Source organism: Cavia porcellus, unplaced genomic scaffold (assembly GCF_034190915.1).
Source record: "Cavia porcellus strain 051 isolate PalLab524CR breed Dunkin Hartley unplaced genomic scaffold, mCavPor4.1 scaffold_10, whole genome shotgun sequence".
In the NCBI taxonomy this organism is placed as follows: Eukaryota; Metazoa; Chordata; class Mammalia; order Rodentia; family Caviidae; genus Cavia; species Cavia porcellus.
Genome location: NW_026947493.1, coordinates 31,738,256 through 31,764,018, shown reverse-complemented (window position 1 = coordinate 31,764,018; position 25,763 = coordinate 31,738,256). Strand labels below are relative to the sequence as shown.

Below are 25,763 nucleotides of genomic sequence, written 5' to 3'. Positions count from 1 at the left end.
TACTTTGTTAGGTGGACTCCCCATTGGAGAGCGCGAATACCTTGATAATAAGATACATTTGGGTAATCACATGAATTCAATAAACAGGACGCTGTGAACGGAACGCAGGACAAATTGACTTTTCAGTAAATTCCTGGTATATAATGAATAACGATAAAGTGATATTGATCTATATGGAAAACTAGCTTATGTAACTATCAGGAAGCCACCTAACAGTATATTTACTGAAAAGTTCCATTTAGACTTGATTGCTTCTAATCAGCCTAAAATGATGAGATTTTTCTGTATTGACAAATAATTAAGATGCCAGTGGCATTTTTAAATAGAATAATTTTGAGATTATAAGCTTTGGAATTTATGGAAAAAAATGGCAATTTGAATTATCTTGAAAACTTTAAATAATACATACAAATATATAATTTATGCCTAAAATATATTAACCAAGTATTTATTAAAATATTTATGCGTGTAAAATAATAATGAATAAAATAGCACTGAAAGAGAGCTCACTATGTACTAAGACTGTGAATCTCAGGCGTTAGCCTATTTGAACTTCTTCAAAATATTATGAGGTTATTACTATGTCTGAAATACGTCTACTTAAAAGACATGCTCAGTCCCCAGCCAGGGAGCTAAACCTAGGTAGCTTGCTATCACTATTCCACAGTTTTCATAAGAAAACTAGATGAAGCAGGACCTTAAAACAAAACAATTTTGGAAGTTCTTTAGAAGTTTTGGAGAACACTTTCATGAAACCAAGGATGACCACAATTTTCTAAGTAGTCTTTTTTTTTTTTTTTTTTTTTTTTGTCTAAAAGGCTATTTAGGTTACTGATAACTTACCGAGGGTTGGAAGGGGAAGGTGGATTCATTTCTTTCTGATAGTGATGACCTTGGTTGACAGGCTGTAAAAGACAAAACATTTGTGAGGCACTAGCACAGTGCTCTTTATACATATTATTTTCACATGTATTCTTAGTATTGGCAGTTTTTCTGGTATACAGTCTACAATAAGGGGTTGGGTTTGCTTTCACTAGAGGCAAATGTTCTTCAGGTGATTCCAACAAACAGCAGATACCCCAAGTGATACTGTGTAAGTTATTTTAGTTGCCGGTGACTGGACTCAGTAGCATCTACAGTGTAATTAAAATCTGTTTGTCAGAATCTTCGCCCTTGGGTAATTTTTATGCTGTTAATATGGTAGATATTTCCAGACAGAGCAAAACAAAATGAGGTGTCACAAGGCACAAGTGACCCATGGAAAGCATGAGCAGTAATCTAGAGACCTAGAAATACAGAAACCTGTTTATGTCTCAATATTAGTATGTAAGGGAATTATTACCATTACAGAGAATTTCACATCCACATTTAGACTGAGGTGGTAATCTCCCCAACTGTATAACACAACGGTAGGCACTGATCAGTGAGCTGAGAAAAGCAATGCTAATGCCTAAGAAAAAGGTGAAACCTCAAATTTTTCCTTAACAAGAAACCTTTAAATTACCATTTTATAACAGTCAAAAAACTATCTCCTATATACCCTTGAATACTTGCTTCTAATGGAACTTGGTCTTTTTCTTTTATTCTATGAAGGAAAAAAATTCCAATATTATCTAATACAAATTCTCTTTTAAACACTGGCTTTAAGGATTTTTCTTACGTGGTTAACAATACAATCTTAATACAAAAGTCACATTTTTAACATTCTCATTTTATTACAAGTTGGAATTTGGTATATATTTTTGAATTGCATTCAAAATATTACTTCGTTACCCAAAGGGGTTCATGTTAAAGCTTTCTCACCCACAATAATGTGATGTACAATGCTGACCCCAAACAAGGAAAACAGTGTGGCTGCGATGCTTACACATAAAGAACCCATATTGCTTCTACTCCACATATGCCTTATTTTAATGACGCTTAAAATATTAATGACATACGTGATGGAAATTCTTGAGAGTAAACTGTCTTCTTCCATAAGTAATCTCTTGGAAGTCTTCCTTTAATTTAAACCACACACCCTGACAGTCAGAGTCACTTACCCTAACCACCTGTGATGCACTGTGAATTTAAATGTCTTCAGACACTTTGGTAACTGAACCAATATCAATGCATTATCATTTCAGTAACAAGAAACAACAGCTTGGAGAACAGTGGAAGAAAAATATGTCATAAGACATACTGGATCTCACTAGAGAAATAAGACTTTCGGCAATTTGCAAGTGAAATTTAGTTTTGTGATTTAGGCTTTATTATTTCATGGCAAAAAGAGAAATTAGCAAGCAGAGGGCCTAAACCGTTCCTTCCCCAACTCACACTGGTGTAGAGATACTCCCGGTAATGAAGTCATTGGTATTCGTTCTGTATTTAGCTGTACTTGGGCCTTTAGTGAATGGGATTCTGTCTATTTATTTTCAGTGGCAGTTCCATAATCTTCTAAATATCACAGTCTTGATGTCCAGCCAAATGTCCACTTCTTAATTTTAAGCGACTAATTTTATTTATGCTCACTCCAATTTCTTCTTCAAAACAACTTATTGCATTCCTTGGGAAATACCTGTCTTGTCTGTGATTCAGCTCTCACTTTACACTATATAAATTAGTCTCTTTCTGTCTTTGCTCATGTTTATATGAAACAGATTCAATGATACAGTAGTTAAAAAAACCACAATAAAAATTCACATTCACAGAGATATTTAAGTGTTAGAAAACAAAAATAACAAAAGGAAGCTTTTCATGATAACAAGAACTGCAGGCATAAATAGGTAGAAAGGTAAATGACTGGTTGTCTGAAGCCAGCTGTCTCCATCCACAACTGATACTGATGGGGTACAGGACACACTAGCCCAAAACACAGAACCTTAGCCACAGAGAAAACCACAGAGGCCGCAAGGCCATTGTCACCTTTCTTTGCTCTGCTTTCCGAAAGCAAGTCATAAAACACAGGGAAGATTTCCTGATCTTTTCCTGAAGCAGGCCCAAAGACCTTCAGGTGAGAGGTCCTCTCTCTCCAGAAGAAAGAAGACAGTGTCACAGAGAAGAAAATGAACAAAACGGCTTGCTGTGTTTCTCTCAGTTTGTCCAATATTTCTCCACGACATTCTACTTGTCAAACCTGACATAAAAATTCATGTATAGCCATTTCTTTGGGTCTTCATTTGGAGATTTTTGGGTTACGAAAGACTTATATTAAATAATTCTGTACTTTTTTCTTGTTAATTTTCCTTTTGCTAAAAGGGCCCTCAGCTAGGAAGAAGATAGGACGGGTGAGGAAAAGATGCCTGCCCCCTCCATGGTATTTCTGTACTTATGCAGCAGCAAGTATATTTTTTGGAAGGTAACATCCAGGAGAAGTAAAAGAAAATTAAAAACTGTTTGATTTTGGAATTGAACCATATCTAGAGAGTACTATAAGCAGACACAAAGAGATAGCAACAAATATCTACAAGTAACTCTGAATAGCAAATAACAAAGAAGTAGTAACTGATATTTGTTGAGCCCTTCTCAATGCTAATTCTTGATAAATATGATCTCACTTGATCCGATCCTCATGCAATTCTATGAAATGGACAGAATTAACAATTCTACATGACAGAAGAGGACATTCAGACAATGGCACTAGTGCAAGGTCATGCCTGCGAGGAGCCAGAGGAGCCAGGATGGGAACCCCATCGGGTCCTGCAGATCACCCTCAACCAACACTTTGCAGTGTTTAATCCAGCCTGCAAGCTCATGTAGAATGTTAAGCACAAAAATTCTAAATAACAAATGTGGAAAAATCCTTCCTGTTTATGGCAGGACAAAAAAAGAGTGATTCTGAAACATATTTATTTGAAATATGTAAGTCTGCTTCCTTACTGTAAATTAAATTCATTCTCATGACATATGACTATATATTTAAAATTAGAGAATGTAGGTTTTTGCCACAATGCTAAATTTGAGACAAACATAAGATATAACTGACAGTACTCTAAGAATAAGGAAAGTTTATTTCATGTGGTGACTTTCAAATTCGCAAACAGAATAACTCACACATTTCAAGATATCCACCTTGACAATACAGATATTACACTGACCCTGATATCAGTTTTTACATATCATTTCTGTAGGTGTATATCTGCTCATCTGATTTATCTATTGCTTAGCACAATCAACTACTTCCCTTTTAGTTTAGGGCATTAAAAGAAAGCTCATTACACCTAAAAAGGGCTGAGAAGTTAAACTGTAGAGCAGAAGAAATCAAGATCTGGTAATGCACCAAAAATGTCATTAAATGATATATTTTGAATACATTGGGCAGGAATCATCATGCAAAATGCAGGCTCTTGAGCACAGAAATGGAACAGGTCCAAGAATGTGGGAATGCGTCCTTTTGGTGGCGCTGTTGCTATACGCTAGGGCCAAGGCACCACTCAGAAGTAACGGCCACCAAGCACAAGCAGTTTTGCTTTTCTACGGATCAAGCTGCTAGAATTTTGGAGTGAAGGAGAGATGTGAAGGCTAAATAAGAGCACATGTGATAAGATAATCCTGCTATGTTAAAAGGTAAAGACAATATTTTTATGTCTTCATGTAAAAGCAGTGAAAGTCGCAGTAATGTTACAAGGTTAATCAAGGCTATAAATAACTCGTCTAGGAAACTCACCATATGCTAGCAATTTTATTAAGTCAGGTTTGCCTCGTTTTTCTCTAAATATTATGCTGCTCAACATGCCATGTTGATGGATGTTTGCAATGAGCTTTACATTTTTTTCTTTTCATTTTCCTGGCACGCAAAGGAGACTTGTGTTCTAGATGTTAGGTTAAGGCATGGGTACTGCATAACTCGAAGGCATGATGGCTTTGGGGCTCTGCTCCGAGAATAGCACATGCATTATACGTATGCTTTTCTTGAATGCAGGTTCTTGGAGGAACAAAGAGATAGTGAAATTATGAAATAGCTCTGCTAGTTCAGGCTGGATACTCTTGTTTAAGCTCACATCGAAACAAGCACAGGAGTATTGCTTCCCACCCCAACAGCCCTGGGGAGCCATAAGAAAGGAAAAGACCCTATTTTCCCAGCACTCAAGTGCCCCGTGAGGAGTATACTCTCGAGGGAGCCGCAGTTTACGGTGACAGTGAACTGTCTCTGCCACACCGTAAGCACAAGCATGTCTTCTCCTCACTTATTCTGACTACACAATGGCTACACCGGAATTGTGCTTGTTTTTTGTTATTTTCCTTTACAGGTGATGCCAGTAAGCAGCTGGGAAATGGGCTCAGGTGAAGTTTATATGCTTTTGTTTATCCTGGGAATCCATGTCTATCACTAGCTACTCCTTTTGCCCAAAAAGAACACACACACATACACACCATGACTTTATGCTATTGCCAATAAAAATCTCTAGCCAAGACAAAGCTCACTTAAAAATTCATTGTAAATAACTCCTATCTTCTCTCCTGGGGCTGGCTAGAGCTCAGTTTTTGAAAAATATCATGAGGGTTATTCCAAACAGAAACCCCCCAAAATTGATTAGTTGTACTCTGGTTTACACAGGAGTTGTAAGGTATTGTTTTTATTGAATTTGGTTCTAAGTTAGAAACTCTGAAAAATTTATCTGTCAAAGGCCAATGGATTTCTCAGTAGACTTTATTTAGTAAGAGATGCCTACAAAAGTTAATTTGCTATGAGAAATATGGTTACATTTAATTAAACTTTTAAATGACTATTATTATATCTAAGTACCTTTTAAACAGTATGTATTACTCTGAACTGTGCACAGACTGAGGAAAGCCAAGGAATCAAAACGTGGAGTAAACACAGTGGATCCCACTGAAGCCTCCTTGTTTTACTGTGCATTGGCTTTCTGGTTTCAGACTCCAGTGTGTGTGCGAAGTTGTTGCATAAAGATACTAAGCTGAATGCAACTTGCATACATCTTTCTTTCTTACTTTGGGGATAAGGCCCTGGGCAGAGGTAGACTTTCCTGAGGATGTTTATTCAATAACCACTTATCAAATGCTGCATATAAAATACCACTCGTGTCACCTGAGAATTATTTTAGCAAAACAAATCTGATATTTATACTGGATTCTGGAGGAAAATTACTTGAGAGTTAAAAAAGAGAATATTCTGGTACTGCTAATCGATCCATTCAACCAGAAACTGCCCACCGGCAGTCATGCCTTATCCCGGCTGAAGATATGAAGAGCCAGAGGGCTGCTCAGTCTTCAAGGAGCTCACGCCAGGGCTGGGGGAAGTGGGCAGTCACTGTGGGGGAGGCTGCCACCAAGCCTGCTGGCGATGGGGAGGCTGAGCAGGAGTGGGAAGGGGAGGTATCTGGAAATCTCTGCACTTTCTTCTCAGTTTTGTGTGAACCTAAAACCTCTCAAAAGCACACATTCTTAAATAAGGAAGTCAGTCAACAAGCAAAGAAAAACTGCTGGAGTAGAAAGCAGTTCTCCTGTCTATGTGTTGGACAGGGTTGAGATGGGCTTTGCATTTCAAGTTGAGTCCAGGGGACAGAAATGACAGGACACGACAGGAAACTGAGAGATAAGCCCTGGGAAAACAGAAGCGCAAGGAGAAAAAGGCTCACGAAGTCTTCCCCAGGAAGCCAGCGGGCAGGGGCAGCCCGGCTCCTGATGCCAGAGGCCTCGCTAAAAACCAGCAACCACACTGTCTCAAAGGGCAAGGGCCTGGGAAGGTGAAGCGCAAGGGCAGTCTGCTCCTCCTGATGTCAGAAACTTAGCTGAAGGCTGCGACCTCACTGCTGCATTGTCTCGTTTTTTGGTGTGCGCACCAAAATGCATTGAATTCCTGGACCTGAGCTCCTCCCTCCTTGGCATCCTTCCCTGGAGTCCCTCTTGGTCAGTGAGAGTTGTTCTTTGTAGTTTCTAACAAACTGTACAGTTAATACCTCATTTCACGACCACCTCTGTAGGCAAACAATTGACTTCATAAACAAAAGCGTTTGGTAAAATTTTGTTTGTTTGTAAACTCTGCATTAGGTGGCAAACACCTCCCCCCCAGCCATCTTCCCCCAACTGTTAAACAAATCAAGCTCATAACCTGATGTACCACTGAACCTGGTTTGTCCCCCACTACGGTGCCCATGGATTCCATACTTTACCATCTTTAGGACAAGAGCCCAGGGAGGGAACCCAGGGAGGGGCGAACCCAGGGAGGCCTTATGAAAGCTGATGCAGAAACAAAAGCACTTGGAGGAGGTCATTTTATTAAAGGAGACTGCTAGCCTCCCCAGATTTAATTCTGCTCCTTTTCAGAAGCTGAAGTTCCTTCCTCCCTCGTGTCTGCATGGTGAGCTTGCACTCCCTCACTCCCTCTTGAGCTGTGGCTGCGGAAGTGCCCCTGAAACTCTTCCACGGAGCAAAGTGCGCCCTCTTACATGTTCCCATAACTTTTGATTATCACTCACCAGCCTGTATTCAGGGACCTTTTACCTCTTTCCTCCCTCTACAACTGTGAATATCTCAAGACTACTACTGTATTTTGTGTTCCCAGCACTTAGCCTAGTCCACAGAATACTGCATCACTTAAAAATGCATGTGATGAATTAATGAGATGATCAAGCAAATTAAGGTTAATATGTAGACATTCCTGGCTCTAGGGGCAGAGAGGAAGGAACACTTGTTACAGGGAGATATGCAAGGGGGCTGTGGAGCAGTCCTGGGGGAAAATCATGTGTAATGTGAATGCGGGATAGACACAGAGTAAGTGCACTTAGGATACTATAATTGGGACTAAAACGTGGAGCAGAAGATAGGGAGCAGTAAGAGATGAAGCTGAGACAGGAGGAGATCTCAGATCATGGGGACCTCTGTGTGAAACAACTAGAGAGGCAATGAGGAGTCCCTGAAGGGCTTTAGGAAGAGATTCACTGAAGAGATTGCATCCCGGCTTTACAAAGATCACTAGTATAAATAAAGATGGCCAACAGGCCTGGTTCATGACGTGCTCACTATGTTTCAGAGTTCCAAGGGCTTCACAAGGCTTGGATTTAAACTGAGAACAGACACTGCTAACCACCAGGCTATGGTGCCCGATCTGCAGGCAGAGATGCCCGGAAACTGTTGAAGGAATTCGAATGCAAAATAACACGGCAAGGCTGTGGCATTAGGCAGTGAGGTGAAGAGGTAAAGAGTGGGGTCTCAGGCTCGGAGGCCACAGGCTTTGGACGATGAAAGAGTGGGAGAAGGGGTGATGTTGCTCAGACCAGTGTGAATGTGGTGCTGTTCCCTGAGAAGACGAACAGGATGTCGGTTTGATAACTAAAGTTGGGCGCTCTTTTGTTTCTTCTTTTTCACTGTCCCTACACAGTTCCTAAAGAGAAAGGCTTGAGCTCTCAGACAGCAACAATGCTTGCAAATTGCTTTATTTACACTCTGTATGAGCAGCAGCATGTAGAGTTCATCAGGGAATGCAGTTTCCCATTTGTTGATAGTCTCAATATTGGAATGGGCTGAATTTGATGCAAAAATAAACTTATCTTATAAATATCAGACGTAGGATTTTCAGTATTTTCTCTGTCTCAAGAAGAGACAGTTTTCAAGTAGAGGGGTTATTAAGTTCATTACTAATGGCGTTATTTTGGGCTGACTACTTTTACAACAGAGTAGTTGTCATGCAGGAGACTTTTGTCCTTGCCAGAACAGGATAGTGATGAGAACACGGTATCCAGGGCAACCAAGAGTTCAGACTTCTCGGTCCATAAATAAGCATACGCTTGCCCTTTGTCACGCTGGTCTCTGAAGTGCTCATGGCAGAAGAGCTCCATCATGAGGCTGCCGCTCTCTTACTTGGGGTTTAATGACTGCTGAGGAATATTATGTAAGAAAGCAGTGCTTCACTCCCACGACAAACCGCAGGAACAAAAGTCTGCAACTGACCCTCATGTTCTTGGCTTTGGCTACAAGGACACTCTGAAGCCAGAGTAAGGAGAACACAGTCACCTGGCCAGGTGTTCTGCGTGCCTGACAGCTGTGTTTAGTAAGAGTGCAGCAGCACCAAGCACTAATGAAGGATGGCACTTCTCCCCTTTCATATTCCTTTTTTTTTAATTTTAAAGAGATTAAGACAAAAGAGGACATAACAAACCAGATCAGATCAGAACAATGCAAGTAACACAGCATTTTACCACAAGATAACCCAAAATTAACAGTAACTACCATAATGTTTCTTTAAAATAGTTGAGCATAGCTTCATATACAATACTATTAAGCATAACAAAATAGTACAAAACCATTCAAGAGAATGAAAGCATTACAGGGCTTTCAGAACCAAATAGCAGAAAAGAACAATGGCTACTACATTATCTCATTTTCCATAGAAAATTTGTTTATACCATAACACATAATACTATCCAATAAGATACAACAGGATAGAACCAAAGACAACAGAAAAACAAAAGCATAGAAGGACTTCAGAGTAAGATGATACTAAATCAGCTTTGGCTATTCTAATGTCCTCTTTTCTTTAAAATAGCTGTTAATCTATCACTTAGATTGTTTCTAAGATCTGGCTATTACAAATTGTGCTGCTATAAACATGGGTGCACATATATCACTGTGGTATGATGTTTTCAGTTCTTCCAGGAATATGCCTAGAAGTGGAATAGCTGGAACAAATAGGACTTCCAATCCCAGCTTTTTGAGAAATCTCCAGACTGACCTCCACAATGGCTGCACCAGTCTATACTCCCACCAACAGTGAAGGAGAGTTCCTTTTCCCCACAGCCTATCCAGCATTTGTTGTTGGTAGTTTTCTTGATCCTGGCCATTCTTTCTAGAGTGAGATGGAATCTCAGTGTGGTTTTAATTTGCATTTCTCTAATGACTAATGATTATAAACATTTTTTCATGTATGTATTTGCCATTTGTATTTCTTCATCTGAGAACTGTGTATTTATCCCAGATGCCCATTTTTGGAATGGGTGTTTGAGTTTCGGGGGTCTGATTTTTTAAAATTCTTTATATGTTTTAGACAGAAGTCCTTTGTCTGAGGGACAGTTCACTAAGATTTTTTTCCCAGATTGTGGGTTTTATTATGCTGGAGATTTCTTTTGACATGCAGAAACTTGTTAATAAGACGTGATCCCAGCTATTGATTCTAGGAAGTATTTCCCGTGTGGTTTGATTCCTGATCATGAATTCTCTATTTACCCCTGTTTTCAAGATTTTTACCTAATTTGTCTTCCAAGAGATTTAGTGTTTCTGTTTTAATATTCAGATCTTTAATCCATTTAGATTTTAGTTTAGTATATGGTGATAGGCATGGGTCTAGTTTTAGTTTTTGGCGTGTGGAGAGCCAGTTTTTCTAGCACCATTTATTAACGAGACTGTCGTTCTTCCAGTGAACATGTTTGGCCCCTTTATCAAAGATAAAGTGGTTGAGTGTGTTGGTAGTTGTGGTTGTATCTTCTACTCTATTCCATTGATCTTCAGCTCTGTTTTGATTCCAGTACCGTGTTGATTTTATTACACTTGCTTTGTAGTATAACTTCAAGTCAGGGATTGTGATACCTGCTGCCTTGCCTTTGCTGATTAGAATTGCCTTTGCTATTCTAGGTCTCTTCTGGTTCCAGATGAATTTTAGGATTGATTTCTCTAGATCTGTGAGGTATGTTGGTGGTATTTTCATTGGGATTGCACTGAATCTGTATAACAGTTTGGGGAGAATGACCATTTTTTACAATATTTATTCTTCCTTTTCATGAGCAAGGGATATCTTTCCATTTTCTGAGATCCTCTTCAATTTCTTTTTTCAGGGCATTATAATTTTCCCTGTATAGATCTTTTACTTCTTTTGTGAGATTAATTCCTCAGTATTTCATTTCTTTGGATATTAGTGTGAAGGGTATGGCTTATTTTATTTCTCTCTCAGTGATTTTGTTGTTAGTGCATAGAAATGCTATTGATTTTTGAGTATTGATTTTGTATCCAGCTACATTGCTGAATTTATTTATTATATCTTGGAGTTTTTCAATGGAGTTTTGGGGGTCTTCTATGTAGAGTATCATGTCATCTGCAAATAATGATAATTTAACTTCCTCTTTTCCTATCTGTACCCCTTTTATTTCTCTCTCTTGTCTTATTGCTCTCGCTAGTATTTCTAGTACTATGTTAAATAGGAGCAGTGATAAGGGACATCCTTGTCTTGTGCCTAATTTTAAGGTAAAGGCCCTTTAGTTTTTGGCCATTTAATATGATGCTGGCTGTTGGTTTATCCTAGATGGCCTTTATCATATTGAGGTAAAGACCATCTATTTCAATTTTCTGTAAGATTCTTCGCATGAATGAATGTTGGACCTTATCAAAAGATTTTTCTGTATCTATAGAAATGATCATGTGATTCTTACTTCTGGCTTTATTGATATGGTGGATTACATTTATTTACTTACGTCTGTTGAACCAACCTGCATGCCTGGGATGAATCCCACTTGGTCGTGGTGTATAATCTTCTTGGTGATTTGCTGCATCCTGTTTGCCAATATTTTATTGATTTGATTTTTGCATCTGTGTTCATTAGGGAGACTGGTCTATAATTCTCTTTTTTAGTTGAGTTTTTCTGAGGTTTTGGTACTAGGGTAATATTTGCTTCCAGGAATGACTTGGGAAGAATTGCTTCCCTTTCGATTTCATTGAAGAGTTTATAGGAGTGTCTGCATTAAGTCTTCTTTGTATTTCTTGTAGGATTCTGCAGTGAATCCGTCTGGGCCTGGGCTCTTTTTTGTATGTTGGGACTTAATTTTTTTCAATTTCATTCATAGAAATTGTGTTATTCTGCAGTTTTACATCTTCTTGACCCAGCTTTGGTAGTGTATATGTTTCAAGGAATCTGTCCATTTCTTTTGTGTTATTGAACCTATGAGAGTAGAGGTTTTTGAAATAGGTGTTGATGATCTTCTGTATTTCCACAGAATCTGTAGTGATTTCACCTTTTTCATTCCTTATTGCATGAATTTGAGCTTTTTCTTTCATTTTTTAAATAAGGTTGGCTAGGGGCTTATTAATTTTATTCATTGTTTCAATGAACCAACTCTTTGATTCATTGATTTTTTTGGATTGTTTTCTTAATCTCTATTGTATTAATTTCTGCTTTGATTTTTATAATTTCCTCCCTTCTTTTGGCTTCGGGCTTGACTTGCTCTTCTTTTTCTAGATGTTTGAAGTATAGCAACAGGTTGTTTATTTGTATTTGTTCTTTTTTTTTCTGATGTGGGAACTCAGTGCAATAAATTTTCCTCTGAGGACTGCTTTCATTGTATCCCACAGATTCCAGTAAGCTGTATTTGTATTTTCATTTGCTTGTAGGTATTGTTTAATTTCTTCTTCAATTTCCTCTGTGACCCACTGATTGCTCAAGAGTGTATTATTCAATTTCCCTGTGTTTGTGACGTTTTTGCAGTTTCTTTTATCATTAATTTCTAGTTTTATGGCACTATGATCTGATAACATGTATGGATTAATTTCAATTCTTTTGTATTTATTTAAATATGTTCTGTGAGCTAGTATATGGTCTATTTTAGAGAATATCCCATGTGCTGCTGAGAAGAATGTATATTCTGATGTTGTTGGATTGAACACTCTGTATATGTCTACAGAGTCTATTTGTTCACAGGTGTGATTCAGTTCTGTTATTTCTTTGCTGATTTTCGGTCTGGTTGATCTGTCCCTTGGTGTCAGTGGTGTGTTAAGGTCTCCTGTTATAATTGTGTTATTACTAATTTGATTTTTCATTTCTATTAATACTTGCTTTGTATAACTGGGTGCTCTGGAATTTGGTGCATATATATTTAAGGTAGTTATCTCTTCCTCTTTAAGTTTTCCCTTATCCAGTATGTAGTGACCTTCTTTATCTCTTAGGATCATTCTTGGTTTGAAGTTCACATTATCTGCACACAGAATAGCTAACCTCGCTTTTATTTTTCCCATTCCTGTTGCATGAAGTATTATTTTCCATCCTTTGGCTTTCAGTCTGTGAGTTTCCTTTTGGGTTAGATGGGTTTCTTGCAGACAGCATATGGTTGGATGTTGTTTCCTGATCCATTCTGCCAGGTCTGTTTCTTTTTTTTTTTTTTTTTGTCTTTTTCCTTTTTATCAGTACTGGGGATCGAACTTACGACTGCCTGCTTGCAAGACAGGCGCTTATGCCGCTGAGCTAAATCTCCAGCACCCAGTCTGTTTCTTTTAATTGGTGAATTGAGACCATTTACATTAATGGTTATAACAGTTATATAATGGCTTATTGTTGACGTGTTATCTTTCTGCTGTTGCAACTTTATCTTTCCATTCTGTTTAGTTGTCTACCATGCTTAGTGATTTTTTTTTCCTATGTGTATCTAGACTGTCTTTCAGTATTCTTGGTGCTCATGAAATTCTTCAGCTGTTCTTTGTCATGGAAGTATCTTATTTCTCCATCCATTTTGAAGGACAGTTTTTCAGGGTACGTCAGTCTAGGTTGAAAATCATTTTCCTTTAGGATACTTTATTGCATGCTTTTGTGGACTTCATTGTTTGTGTTGAGAAGTCTGCTGTGATTCTGATAGGCTTTCCTTTATAGGTTATCTGTTCTTTTCTCTCTGACAGCTTTTAATATTCTCTTCTTATGTTGGATTTCTGGGATGGTGATTATTATATGTTTGGGTGTAGTTTTATTTTGGGTATGGCTGTTTGGAGTTCTGTATGCTTCACTAATCCTAATGTCAGTTTCCATTCTCATGTTTGGGAAATTTTCAGCTATGACTTCTGTGAATAGCCTTTGATATCATTTGTGTTGTTCCCTTCTTTTTCATTTATCCCTATTAATCTTATGTTGTTTTTCTTTGCATCATCTTGCAACTGTTGAATTGTTATTTCCTGACTCCTTGTTATTTTTAAAAGATCTTTCCTTTCCTGTTCACTAGCTGCAATTTTGTTTTGGAGGTCTGAAATTCTATCTTTACTTTCATTGAGTTGGTTTTGACAACTTTCAATGTAATTTTTGATTTCCTGTATATCTCTCTGAATCTGCTTCATGTATTCTCTTTTTTTCTTAAATTGTTCATCCAGGGATTATATCTTTTTGTTTAGTTCCTCCAATTTTTTTAAACTGTGTCTTCTTTAGATGTGTTCAGCATCTCTTTCATTAGTTTTATCATTTCTTCTTTTCCCTCAAGATTATTTCTAGTTTGAATTCCATTAAAGCTTCCTGGAGTTGCTTCTTTATTTCAATTGCTATTATTACAGGTATTTCAGGTGTATGGCATATATTTTCTTCTATGTACATGGCTCCTAGGCTTTCTTGGGATGGGCTGGAGATTTGAGATTGCATTTTGGTCTTTTGTTTTGTCATTTTCCTGTATTTCTGTGTTTCAAGTGTTTTTCTAAGGCTTCCCCTGGATGTGTTGGAAATTGTCTCCTATGCCCTAGGCTCCCTGGGACTGAATGGAGGTTGCTGAGCAAGGTCCAGTCAGGCCCTCAGACCCTCCTGTGCCACTTTCAGTGTTCCAGGTAGGTGGGCAGGCATCTAACTACTGCGGATGATGGGCTAAAGCTCTCTTCGGGCAAAGACCAATGCCCTTGAACTCACTTCACGTGCTCTCAACTCCCATAATTGAAGAAGGTTGCTGGGTATAATCTACTCAGGCTGCAAAACCTCCCAAGGCTTGTCTAGTGTGGCTGGGACCTGGGCTGGTCCTTGAGCTCTGGGAGCGATGATCTTAATAAGTCTTCCAGGCTCAGGATGGTACACGGACTCACCCCAGATGCCAGCTGAGTTTCCCCCTTTTCACATTCCTTAAAGCCAATTGGAATTCCTTTCCCATTACAGTCTTGCAAGTTCTCTCCAGAGCACAGAAATGTTGCCTTGCACCGGCCATCTGTAGCACTCATCTGACACCTATGTTACTGATGATACTAGGCAGCTGTCACATCACAGTAGACAGCAGTTCTGGCCAGGAGTCCAGCCAGGAGTCTGGCCAGGCCAGGGGTGACTCCTCCAGAGCCTCCGCATTCCTCTCCGGATGGCACTTCTGACTGTGCCACCACTCAGGGCAGCTGTAAGGAGGAGTTAAGGGACCAGACTAGCAACAGGTACCAAAGCCTCTGAGACTTCCAAGAGTTACAAAGAGTTGGTGATCTGAAAGACACTGGCTTACAGATACAAAAAGTAATCACAAAATTAATAATTATTTATTAAATACTTAAGAAATAACACACACTGTCAACTGTACTTCAACTCAGTCTTTACATAGTTACATACAAATGTGAATCCAAGTCACATGATTTTATACTTTCCTTTGAAAGTTTTACAGCATAAAGCTACATTTACTGTTGGGTGAAAGTATATTTTTATGTTTGATGTGATGCTGAATGTGGCTTTATATGTAAGCATTCTTTTTTAAAAAACTCATTTTTTTATAGATAAAAAGAAAGAAAAAAGAAGAAAAAATACAATAAACTCTTAAACTATATCAAGCAGGGGGCAATAATGGTACATACATTGTGCACTGTCATCCCCAAATCATTCACCCAGAGCACAAGATGTCTGCCTTCAACTGTCTGAATAGTATCAGCACAAATCTTTCTCTTCAGTGAACTCAGAGAAATCAGTAGTATAACTACCTTAATGATATATATGTATATATATATACATATATATATATAATACACATACTTACGTTTCTCCTTTCAGCTTCTCACACTAATGAGACAATATGATTTTGATGCAAGCATTCTTTGGCTTACGAAGATTTTAAAATGGCTCTGTTCTGTTTTGTTTGATTTTATTATGTCTCATGGCATGGGCAGCTATTTTGAAGATAACATGAGGCTTATGGTAGCCATTGTTGATTTCCTGTTATCTTGTTTTGAAGTCCTGTATTGCTCTCATTGTTTTGTTTTGACTGGATTCACTGTTTCATTTTGTTTGGTTTTATTCTCTTTAAAATAAAAAAAAAAGGCTCGAGATGCTTGAGAAAATAGTAGCTCTTGAGATTTCATCTCACTACAAAAAGAATGGCTGTCATCAAGAAATCAACCAATAATAAATTCTACGGGGATGTAGGGAAAAAGGAACCCTTGTCCACTAATTGGTGGGAATGCAGACTGGTGTAACCACTATGGAAATCAGTGTGGAGGTTCCTCAAAAATTCAGACTAGAAGTCTCATTTGACTCAGCTTTTCCCCTTTTTGGACTCTTTCTTAAAGAATCAGAAGCATCATATCACAGCAATATATGTGTACCCATGTTTACAGTGGCAGATTTTGTAATAGCTAAATTTTGGAAACAACCCAAATGTCCATCAACTCATGAATGGATATAAAGATGTGCTTTTTTAATACAATGAAGTAGTACCCAGCCATAAAGGATAAAATTGAGACTTTTATAGCTAAATGAATGGACCTTGAGACCATACTCTTAAATGAAATAAATTAGATAAATGTGTAAATATTGCATTGTCTCTCTGAAGTGAGAAAATGTAAAAAAGAATTAAAATGTATAATAGATATTGTAAAACAGGAAGAAATTGTACAAAAGGAAAGGGGAACTGGGGAGGGAGGAGGGGAAAAGTGAGGGAAAAGAAAAAAAGGAGAAAAGGATAAAGCAGAAAGAAACTTTGTAACTAAGGAGGGAACAAGGGAGTGAAGGGAGGGGAGTGAAATGTGGAAAAAGGAGGAATCTTAACATATATGCAAATTCCCTAGGATAAATGTTATCATTATGTACATGTAAATGACACCAATAAACAATGATAATATAAAAAGAAAATGGTAGCTCTAATTACTACTATTATAATAGCAATAATTATTTTATTATTCTGCTCTAAGATGTTTCTTGTGCTGTACTGGAGATTCCTACTGATACTTATGCTTTCTTTTCTTTATGTAAGCCAGTGTAAGGTCCTTGAGGACAGCACTGTACAGGATGGACTGGACTACAACCCTGGTCCTGCTCTGGGAACACCCATGAGAAACAGAAAGTCCACCGGGCCACCATGATGAGACAGCCACACTGCAAGGGCCTGTAAGACATCCACAGAGCCCAAGACCTCACTCTCGAGGTGGGCTCAGTAACCACCTAAGGCCCCTAAGGGCTCTTTCCTGCCCTCTCATGGGAGCACTGCTGAGCAGATCTACCGACTACTCAACTGTGAGCACACATTTAATAAATGCTTATTTATCAGTCAGCAAGCTCTTTTGTGCGGCAGACTTCGTGCTGGGAGAAGCCATGCTGTGGGGCACTCAGTTTTCAGTGAAATGACCTTTTGCTCTCAGTGAGTAGTCCTTCACATCCCTGCCATCCCATTGTCCCCAGGCCCTGTATTACACACTTAACTGTCAAAGTAATAGTGCTAGGAATGGGGTCTTGGAGGGGCACAGATAGTGAGGGCAGGCTCGCCCCATTTCTGTGGGGTGGGTCAGTAGCAGGTGTACTTTAGGGAAGGCATTTCAGCCTCCTCCACAAGCTCTTTCTGCCTCTCTCTCTCTTTTTCTCTCTCTCTTTGTCGCTGTCTTGCTTTCTGTGTTGTCATGGGAAGCGGACCTTGCAGGATGCCGGCTTCTTGAGCTTGACCCTCCCAACCTCTAGAACTATAGAAAATAAATCTCTGTTCTTTATGTTGTTTATAAACCACCGAGTCTCCTGTATTCTGTTATAACAGCACAAAATGAACCACAATAATAGATTATCATACATATAGCTTGCAAGAATGAATAAGACAATTTAAGAAAAGACAATGGCATCTCTAATTTCTAACTCAACCACTGTTTTGGAACAAGGTATGACGTCTCTTGTGGGGAGTGTTCCCATTTTGACTCGTTTTCCCACAGCTGCTGCTTGGAAGAGAAGGGAAGTGAACACAAAGTGGAGAACTCACGGGTGGCAGACAGGAGTTCCAGGTGGTGGTGTCGTCGCTGCTGCTGCTTATGCTGACGTTGCAGTTGTCCACCTGGGACGCACTGAGGCCGCTGGGAGCCCCAGGGTCCTCCAGTTCCTCATTTTGTTGCCGTCGCAGGCTTGCTAACATCTGCAACTCAGACCCACTCATTTCATTGGGCTGATAGTTTCTCCAGTTGTACTCCTGACCGGGAGAGCGGAAAATAACAAGACAAAGGGTCACTTGACCTTAATTTTATGGGCTACTAACACATGCTATTCCACAGCTTTAACCCCTGTGATGGCTCCCTGCTGACAGAGGCCTGAATCCTTTCCACACCTTCAGAGGGACCTACTCCGTCTGCCTAATCCTGTCTTTCTGCCCCTGACAGGTCTGTTACATAGCCTTTGCTGAGGTCCTCAGAAGCACCAGCTTGAGCCAGGGTACATGCTAGTTTCCTTTGCTTCCTGTCTGGTTAGCTGGTTGGCATCCTATAGCTACCATATGCTGGTCTCTTCCTCAAGGAAGTCATTCTGACAGCTACAGACTGGGTCAGCTCCTCTATCATATGCTCTCAGACAACTCAAAAAGTTTCACTTCTAGCATTCATCACAATTTAAGAAAAGTTTTGAAGTTACATAACTGTTGATAGACTTCACAGAAGACTATGAACTTGGTATAGGTCAGCACCATGACAGCCTTAGTTGCACTGGTGACTAATAGGTACTCGACCAGTATTTGTGGGTTGAATTAATAAAAATTGGAAGCAGCTTCTTATTGGGGGTAGGAAACTCTAGATCAAATCCAGGACCTCTATAACATCTCCAGCCTTTTTAAATTGTTTGAGGGAGGGTCTCATTAAATTGCTCAGGCTTGCCTTCTGCTTGCCTCTGCCTCCCAGAGTACTGGGATTATTGGTATTATCAATGTTGAATGCAATTTTTAAAAAAGAAAACCAATTTAAAGAAGTCAGTATGTAATCAATGAATTTTAGCACTGCTGAACACTGCCACCAAATGTATTCAAATCACAGTAAGATTGAAATTAATTACTATTGTTAAAGTCATCAAATAAAATTTAAATACAAGATGGGAACATACAAGGGTTATGCTTTTTATCTAGATGTCCCCCTAAGGCCTAATGCATTCAACTCTGGGCCATGAGGATCAGATACTTTTCAGTGGATTAGCCAACTGATGAGTTTACAGCTTGATGTGATGCTAGGAGGTGAAGGCTGGTTGGAGAATGTGAGTCCCTAGGGTTTGACCTAGAAGGGTCTATCTCCCTTCCTCCACTCTTGATCTCTTTCTGTTTCCTGCTGCCACATCATGTGCAGATTATTCTTTACCATGCCCTTTTACCATGCTGCCCTGCCTTGAAGCCAGCCAATCATGAATTGAAACCTCTACAAAATGTGAGCTAAAACAAACCTTTCCTCCTTGGGCTTGCAGGTATTGGCTATTGTCTTTGGGACAAGAAAGCAACTAAGACATAGGTCTAAAAGTCAGAAAGATGTTGCAGCTACAATCCACATTTACATGGATGTGGACTATGCTGTAGGTACAATCTAGAAATTAATGGAACTATTATTTCAATATGTAGAATTTGGTATACAAAAATTCAAAACTTTTATTTCCTTTCTTACGGGTCTAAACTAGGTTTGAAAGCAAGCATTAGTTCCAACATTGCTTAACTATCAACATTATATATGAGCAGAATTTAAATCTAGAACTTGCATATAACTTAAATTTTTTTCCAAGACACATGAGAATTTTTAGATATTTGAATCTCTATATTTACTGTCTGGAAGGTCCCTATTGTCTTCCCTTCTTTTTATTTATTAACTTTTTTGTTGCCTTACAGGGATCTATAATTAAGAAAATATAATTTTGAAAACGACTTTTAATTCCTTTCATTTAATGCTTTTTAAATAAGGCATCACCATCATCCTAATTTGAGGCTTTTAAAAGCTTATTATCTAATAATGTGATGCAGAGATTTTCTGGGAAGTTGCCAGTGGAAATGCAGTTACATTCTTATACTCAAGGCAGACTGGCAGCAGGACACACCAGCAATCTTTAGGAGGATTTATGAGTGTTTAATATGCTTGGGGAGAGTTTTTGAGGAAAAATGAGTATCACAAGAAGGACAAAATTTATATTCAACATAAAAGAATAGAAAAAGAAAGATTAAGCTCAAAAGTAATTGAGGGGACAATAAAAACATAGAAAGATGCTCAAAATCTTTGTTATTAGAGAAATCAACTCAAAACTGCAATGAGAGAGCGTGATTATACAGAAACCAATGATAACAAGTGTTGGTGAGCACACGGAGACCCTGGGACCCTTATACCTGGCTGGGCTGGAATATAGAGTGGTGCAGCTGCTTTGGAAAACAGTTTGGTAGTTTCTCAAAACGTTAGACACAGAGTTACCACTTCTAGTCATATATCCAAAACTCAAAATATATGTGCACTCAAAAACATGTACGTGCAGCTGAGTATGGTGGTATATGCCTATAATCCTAGCTTTCAGGAAGCTGAGACAGGAGGATCACTGTGAGTTCAAGGCCAGCCTGAACTATAAAGCAAGACCCTATCTCAAAAAGAAAAAATGAAACAAAGCACAACATGTACACGAATCTTCACAGCTGCCTTATTATTTCCAATAGTCCACAGGTGAACACAACCAAGTGTGTACCAGTTGAGCAGATTTTTGTTTATTCATATGATGGAATATACCTCAGTCATAAAGAATAATAAAGACTAATATACGCTACAGTCTTGATGAACCTTGGAAACGTTAGCCAAGTGAAAGAAGCCAGGCACAGAGGTTGTTCCACAAGTCCATTTACAGAAGGCCAGAACAGGCAAATACACAGAAGCAGGAAGCAGACTAGTAGAGGCCAGGGCTTGCAGGAGGAGGAATGGGAGTGACTGCTGTGGGGTACAAGGCTTCTTCTGGGATAACGAAAATAACCTAGAGTTAGGTATGACAGTGGGTGCAGAACACACTAAAAACTCCTGAACTGTTGCTTTCAAAAGGGTAGATTTTTACGGAACAGGAATTATACCTGTTAAAAATACAGCGTGGTGATCAGATGTGACAAGACAGCACACCCACTGGACTCTGGGTGGGACAGTGACAAGTGACATGCTGCCCTTTGCTTCAGTTTTGTTCTGTGAAAAAATGAAACTGAACATTCTCGTGTCACAAAGGAATGTTCTTTATCCTGGCATCCCCAGTGCATGCTTTAGAAATGAAAAATGACACTTCAGAGCTCAAAGTTTTTCTTAAGAGTTCCTTAATATATATCTAGCATGATTAATTCATCCCCCGACTCGTTTATTTAACAAATTCGGTATCTAAGACAGAAAAATAAGACGGGATGTGCCAGGAATGACAGATCAAAGTCTGGGGCCTCCTGCTTCCGTCTCTGGGCTATATATGATTACAAGAATCTTTTGACTTCTCTCTGCTTCAGTTTCTTCTGTAAAATGGAGATTATAATATACACTGTAGAATATATCTTAACTATACCTGGTAGACTAAATCAGATCAGATGTTTACCAAACGACTGGAAAAACTGGTGGGATCCAAACTTGGGAGTTGAACTTCATTATGGTTTCAGCAATTTCTCCCACAGTACACTGACAAATAAAACTGAGATAATGACCTTGTTTTTTTCAGAAAGAAGGAAAGAGTACAGTTTTGACAAAGTATCAACTCTCAGTCTATTTTCCAAACTATTACTTGGTAAGAATGTCCAATTTAATAAATGAATTCATCCATGGCAAGAGCTAAGGCTTATGAAACTCCTACTAATTCTGCCAAAATTCAAGTTGACCTATCAGGCATTAAGAAATGCATCTACAATTCTGCTCTCTTAATAAGGCAGGTGCACAGGGGTTGGTCGCTGTGGAATGACCAGAGATACCACTTCTGGTTTCTAAACATTTTTGGGGTATCCCTGAGAAAAGTACAATTTGTTCTTTGGCAAAAGGATACATTAATTCACTCTATGTTAGCACTGGATTCAACTAAAAAAAGCAAGATGTATATAATCACATGGCTACCACATACTGAGCAGTATTTGTAACTAATTTCTAGAGTTTTATGAGTTTGAAAAAATTTCATTTTCTTTCCAACGCAAGGCATACACGTTTACAATTCTAACTACTTAGCAACGGGTGGGAGAAAATATTCAGCTGCATTATGGGCAAGGTGCTCTACATGAATTACCTTGCTGAATACTCAGAATAATCCCAGGTAGTATTTTTTTCCTCCAACTTTATACAGCAGCCTGTTGGGGCTCAAGAAGGTTAGAAAACAAGCCCTGGGCCACGTAGGTAAGGAGAAACAAATCCAGGATTTAAATCCAGGTCAGTCTGACTCTAGTTGATGCTGAAAGGCAGTGGCCAGTCCACTGGACTTCTCAGTTTGCAAGAGTAAAAATGCAGACAGACTTGTAGAGGGAGGAGCTGTTTGGGGAAGGTTGTGGATCAGGTGGCTCAGGGCAGCACGAGGGGAGTGGGGAGTTATGGTGGAAGCATCCAAGGGAGGACAAGTCATGCCTAAGTGAGCCTGCAGAGCTGGGCAGGGGGATGGGCATCTGTCTAATACACATGGCCACGGACCTTGAAACAGATGTTTTGAAACAATGCAGTGTTATTGTAGCTGAAGCAAGAGAGGAGTCAGAGAGACATTTATGAATTCCTTAAATAATAGAGCATTGCTGGAAAAACAGCTGCAAGCAGCATACGTGAGAGGCAAATTTAAAGTGTGACAGATGGTTTTCCTTTGAACAAAGAGTATTATATACCCTAGAAAATGCAGAATTTATATGACAGAACAATACTTTTAAAATTCTATATTTACAAATTCACTTTCATTTAAGTTTATAGAGCACAAATTGCATAGACTTTTACTAAATTTTTAAAAAACATAATGATACAAATTATCTGCTCCAATTCTTGGCACAAATAAATTAAGAAATTTCATTGCAAATTAATCATTTTATACTTCTCAAATGTCTTAACAATTAAGTGAAAAAAATTGGCTCAGAGTACACTATTGACCTAAAATTTATTTAAGTTTCTTTCTATAATTCAGTTTTGATATTCAAAATAGAGATGTAAAGATTAAAGTTTAAAGTTATATGATTCATTTTATCATTATTTTCCTATAATAAGTCATGTTTTTTCTCTCTAAAAAGAATACCTCAATTTATAGTGGGTAGTTTATTTTGTTTTTCTTATGAAAGTAACCATTCTTGAATAGTTCAAACATTTTCTGGAACTACAAAGCCTGTTATAGTTTGTTTACAGATGCACAAATCATTTGCAGGTTCAAAATAACTCATTCGTAATTGTTTGAATACAGTTTTAGGTGTGGAAAAGTTTAATTACCAACTATCTACATGGTTGCAATGTTACCCAGAGGGCTGTATTTCTTTCTTAATTAAAAATATTTGAACTTAATAATAGAAAATTCTATTAAAGTACAAATAAAACATTGCAAGGAAAAGTTTACCAAGCAGCTAGCAAACCAATTTTAGTAGACATTCCTTAAGAATTGCTAATATTTTTCCAAATCAGGGGATTAGAAAGACAGTTCTCCTGTAGCTCTTTTACTAAAGCCATTACATTTCCTTTGCCATAAACTGCTCACAATGGCACTTGCAATAGTACAGAATACTGTACTATTCAATGAGATACCCACTTACAGCTGTTGATTATAGTACTTTGATGACTACCGTGATGGCTAAGTTCTTCCTGCAATCTTTCACAGTCCTGTAAGTAACATTACCGTCTCTACAGTTATTCAGCTGGAAACTAGGCACCATCCTCAGTTCTGTCTGTTTTGTCTTCCCCGTGTCCTGTCAGTCCATCACCCAAATATTTCAGGATTCCATCACCATAACACCTCTTTCCATTCCTGCCCCGTTGCAGCCGTTTTTGACACAGCCAGAGGAAACGTGCTGAAAGTTAATCAGGACCACATACCTTTCTTAAAAACTGCCATTGTACTTGGAATCAAGACCACCCTCAATCTCTGTGAACCTCCTTGACTCTCATGATCTGGCCCTGTATACCCCTCTTCCTTCATCTTTGTTCACTTTCCCCTTGACCATCATATGTCCTAGGTACATGAGTCCTCCCTTAAGTCCTTGGAAAGTGTCCACTTTAGAAGCTTTATACCTAAATATTCCTGATGCCTAAAACACTATGCACCATTATGTCCAACAAGAAGGGCCACAGAGAAATGTAGGACTGGATCTGTAGTCTTCCTGATGCCAGGCCTATCTACACACCTGTGCTGACTGTGTGCAGTTCTGACTTCAAACAGTCCTTCTGGATCCTTTGAAACTGTGACCCCAACCTAAGCCATATATATACTTAGCTTCCCCTCCACATAGGTGCTGATATAACTCTGATATGCTGATACCATCCTGCATGTTCGTAGGTGGAATAAAATCTGATCTTTCCCACAGCTTTGGTCTCTGGGTGTTTCCTCACGCCTCCATTTTCTAACACCTAGCATAGGGACAGATATATAGATCAATGGGAGAGAAGAGACAGGGGTTGGGGGATGGCTGTTACATATATCAGCAAGTCAATGGGGAAAGAATGGTTTTCTTAAAAAAAAAATGGTACCAGTATAATTGGCTATCAACATCCCCAACCTCACACACAAAAAATTAACTCAACATGAATCACAATCTAAATTTAAGAGTTGGAACTATAAGTTTTAGAAGAAAATATAGGAGTGTTTGTGGTACTATATTAGGTAACGGTTTTTAAGATATAACACTAAATGGACAGCAACACAAGAAAAAATAGATCAATCAGACTTAATCAAAATTAAGAACTTTTGTGCTTTGAGGGGCACCATAACAAAATTAAAAGACAAACACTAGAATGGAAAACAATATTTGTAAATCATATAACTGATAAGGAACTTTTATCCAAGCTATATTAAGAACTCCTAAAACTAAACAATAAAAAAAAGACAAATTTTAAAAAATGGCTTGAATGAACATTTCTTCAAAAGAGATACATGAGTGGCTAAATAAGCACATGAAAAAATCGTCAACATCATTAGTTACTAGAGAAAGGCGGATCAAAATAGCAGGGGGAGACCACTGCACACTTCCGGGAGGCTCACACACACAAACGTAGATAAATTTCTCAAAACTGAAATATACAGTCCTGTGTTACCTAGTCCTTTACTCTTGGGTACATATCCAAGAGTACTGAAAACGTATGTCCATGTGGAAAGTTCCTCGTGAATGTTCCCAGTGTTGATTCATAACAACTAAGAAGTAGAGGCAATCCAAATGCCTATGAACAAAGAAACATGGCACACCCAGAGGATGGGTTTAGGCCTAAAAAGGAATGAGGCGCTCTAATAAGATGGACCTTGAAATCATTACGCTAAGCAAAAGAAGTCAGAGATATAAAGCTACATATTATATAATTCCATTTGTAAGAAATGTGTAGAACAGGAAGAACAATAGAACAAAAACAGGTTGGTAGTGATGGTCAGGCGCTGGGGGAATGAGCAGTGGGTACTGGATGGGAACAAAGCTTCTCGTGGAGGGATGAAAGTGATTTGACAATTACTAGTGATGACTGCATAATTCTGTGAAAACACTCAGAGCTATTGAATTGTACACCTAAGAAGGATGAACTCTATGTTGTGTGAAAACTATCTCAACAAGGTAGTTTTAACAAGTCATGCCTATGGGACTGTGGAATCCGGAAATCCTTCTGTGGAGTTAGTACACAAAATTCTGTGAAGGAATTCAATTTTCACAAATAACAAATTGCAAATAACAAGTGGGAGAATGATGATTATTAGAACACTTTTGCTGTAAGCATGAAACTATTTTTTTTGTACTGGG

The 25,763-nt window shown here is 38.6% G+C and overlaps 1 protein-coding gene across 3 annotated transcripts in view; it reads right to left on the bottom strand.

Annotated features, from left to right (window-relative positions):
• Cfap20dc (CFAP20 domain containing) overlaps positions 1-25,763 on the bottom strand; it is a 274,176-nt gene that overhangs the window by 57,897 nt on the left and 190,516 nt on the right. For all 3 annotated transcript variants that reach the window (XM_063257179.1, XM_013144025.3, XM_023561671.2), the window contains 2 exons: positions 17,859-18,062; positions 844-905 (listed from right to left, as the gene is read on the bottom strand). In XM_063257179.1, coding sequence (XP_063113249.1) covers positions 844-905; positions 17,859-18,062 — 266 coding nt within the window. The remainder of the gene's footprint in view (positions 1-843; positions 906-17,858; positions 18,063-25,763) is intronic.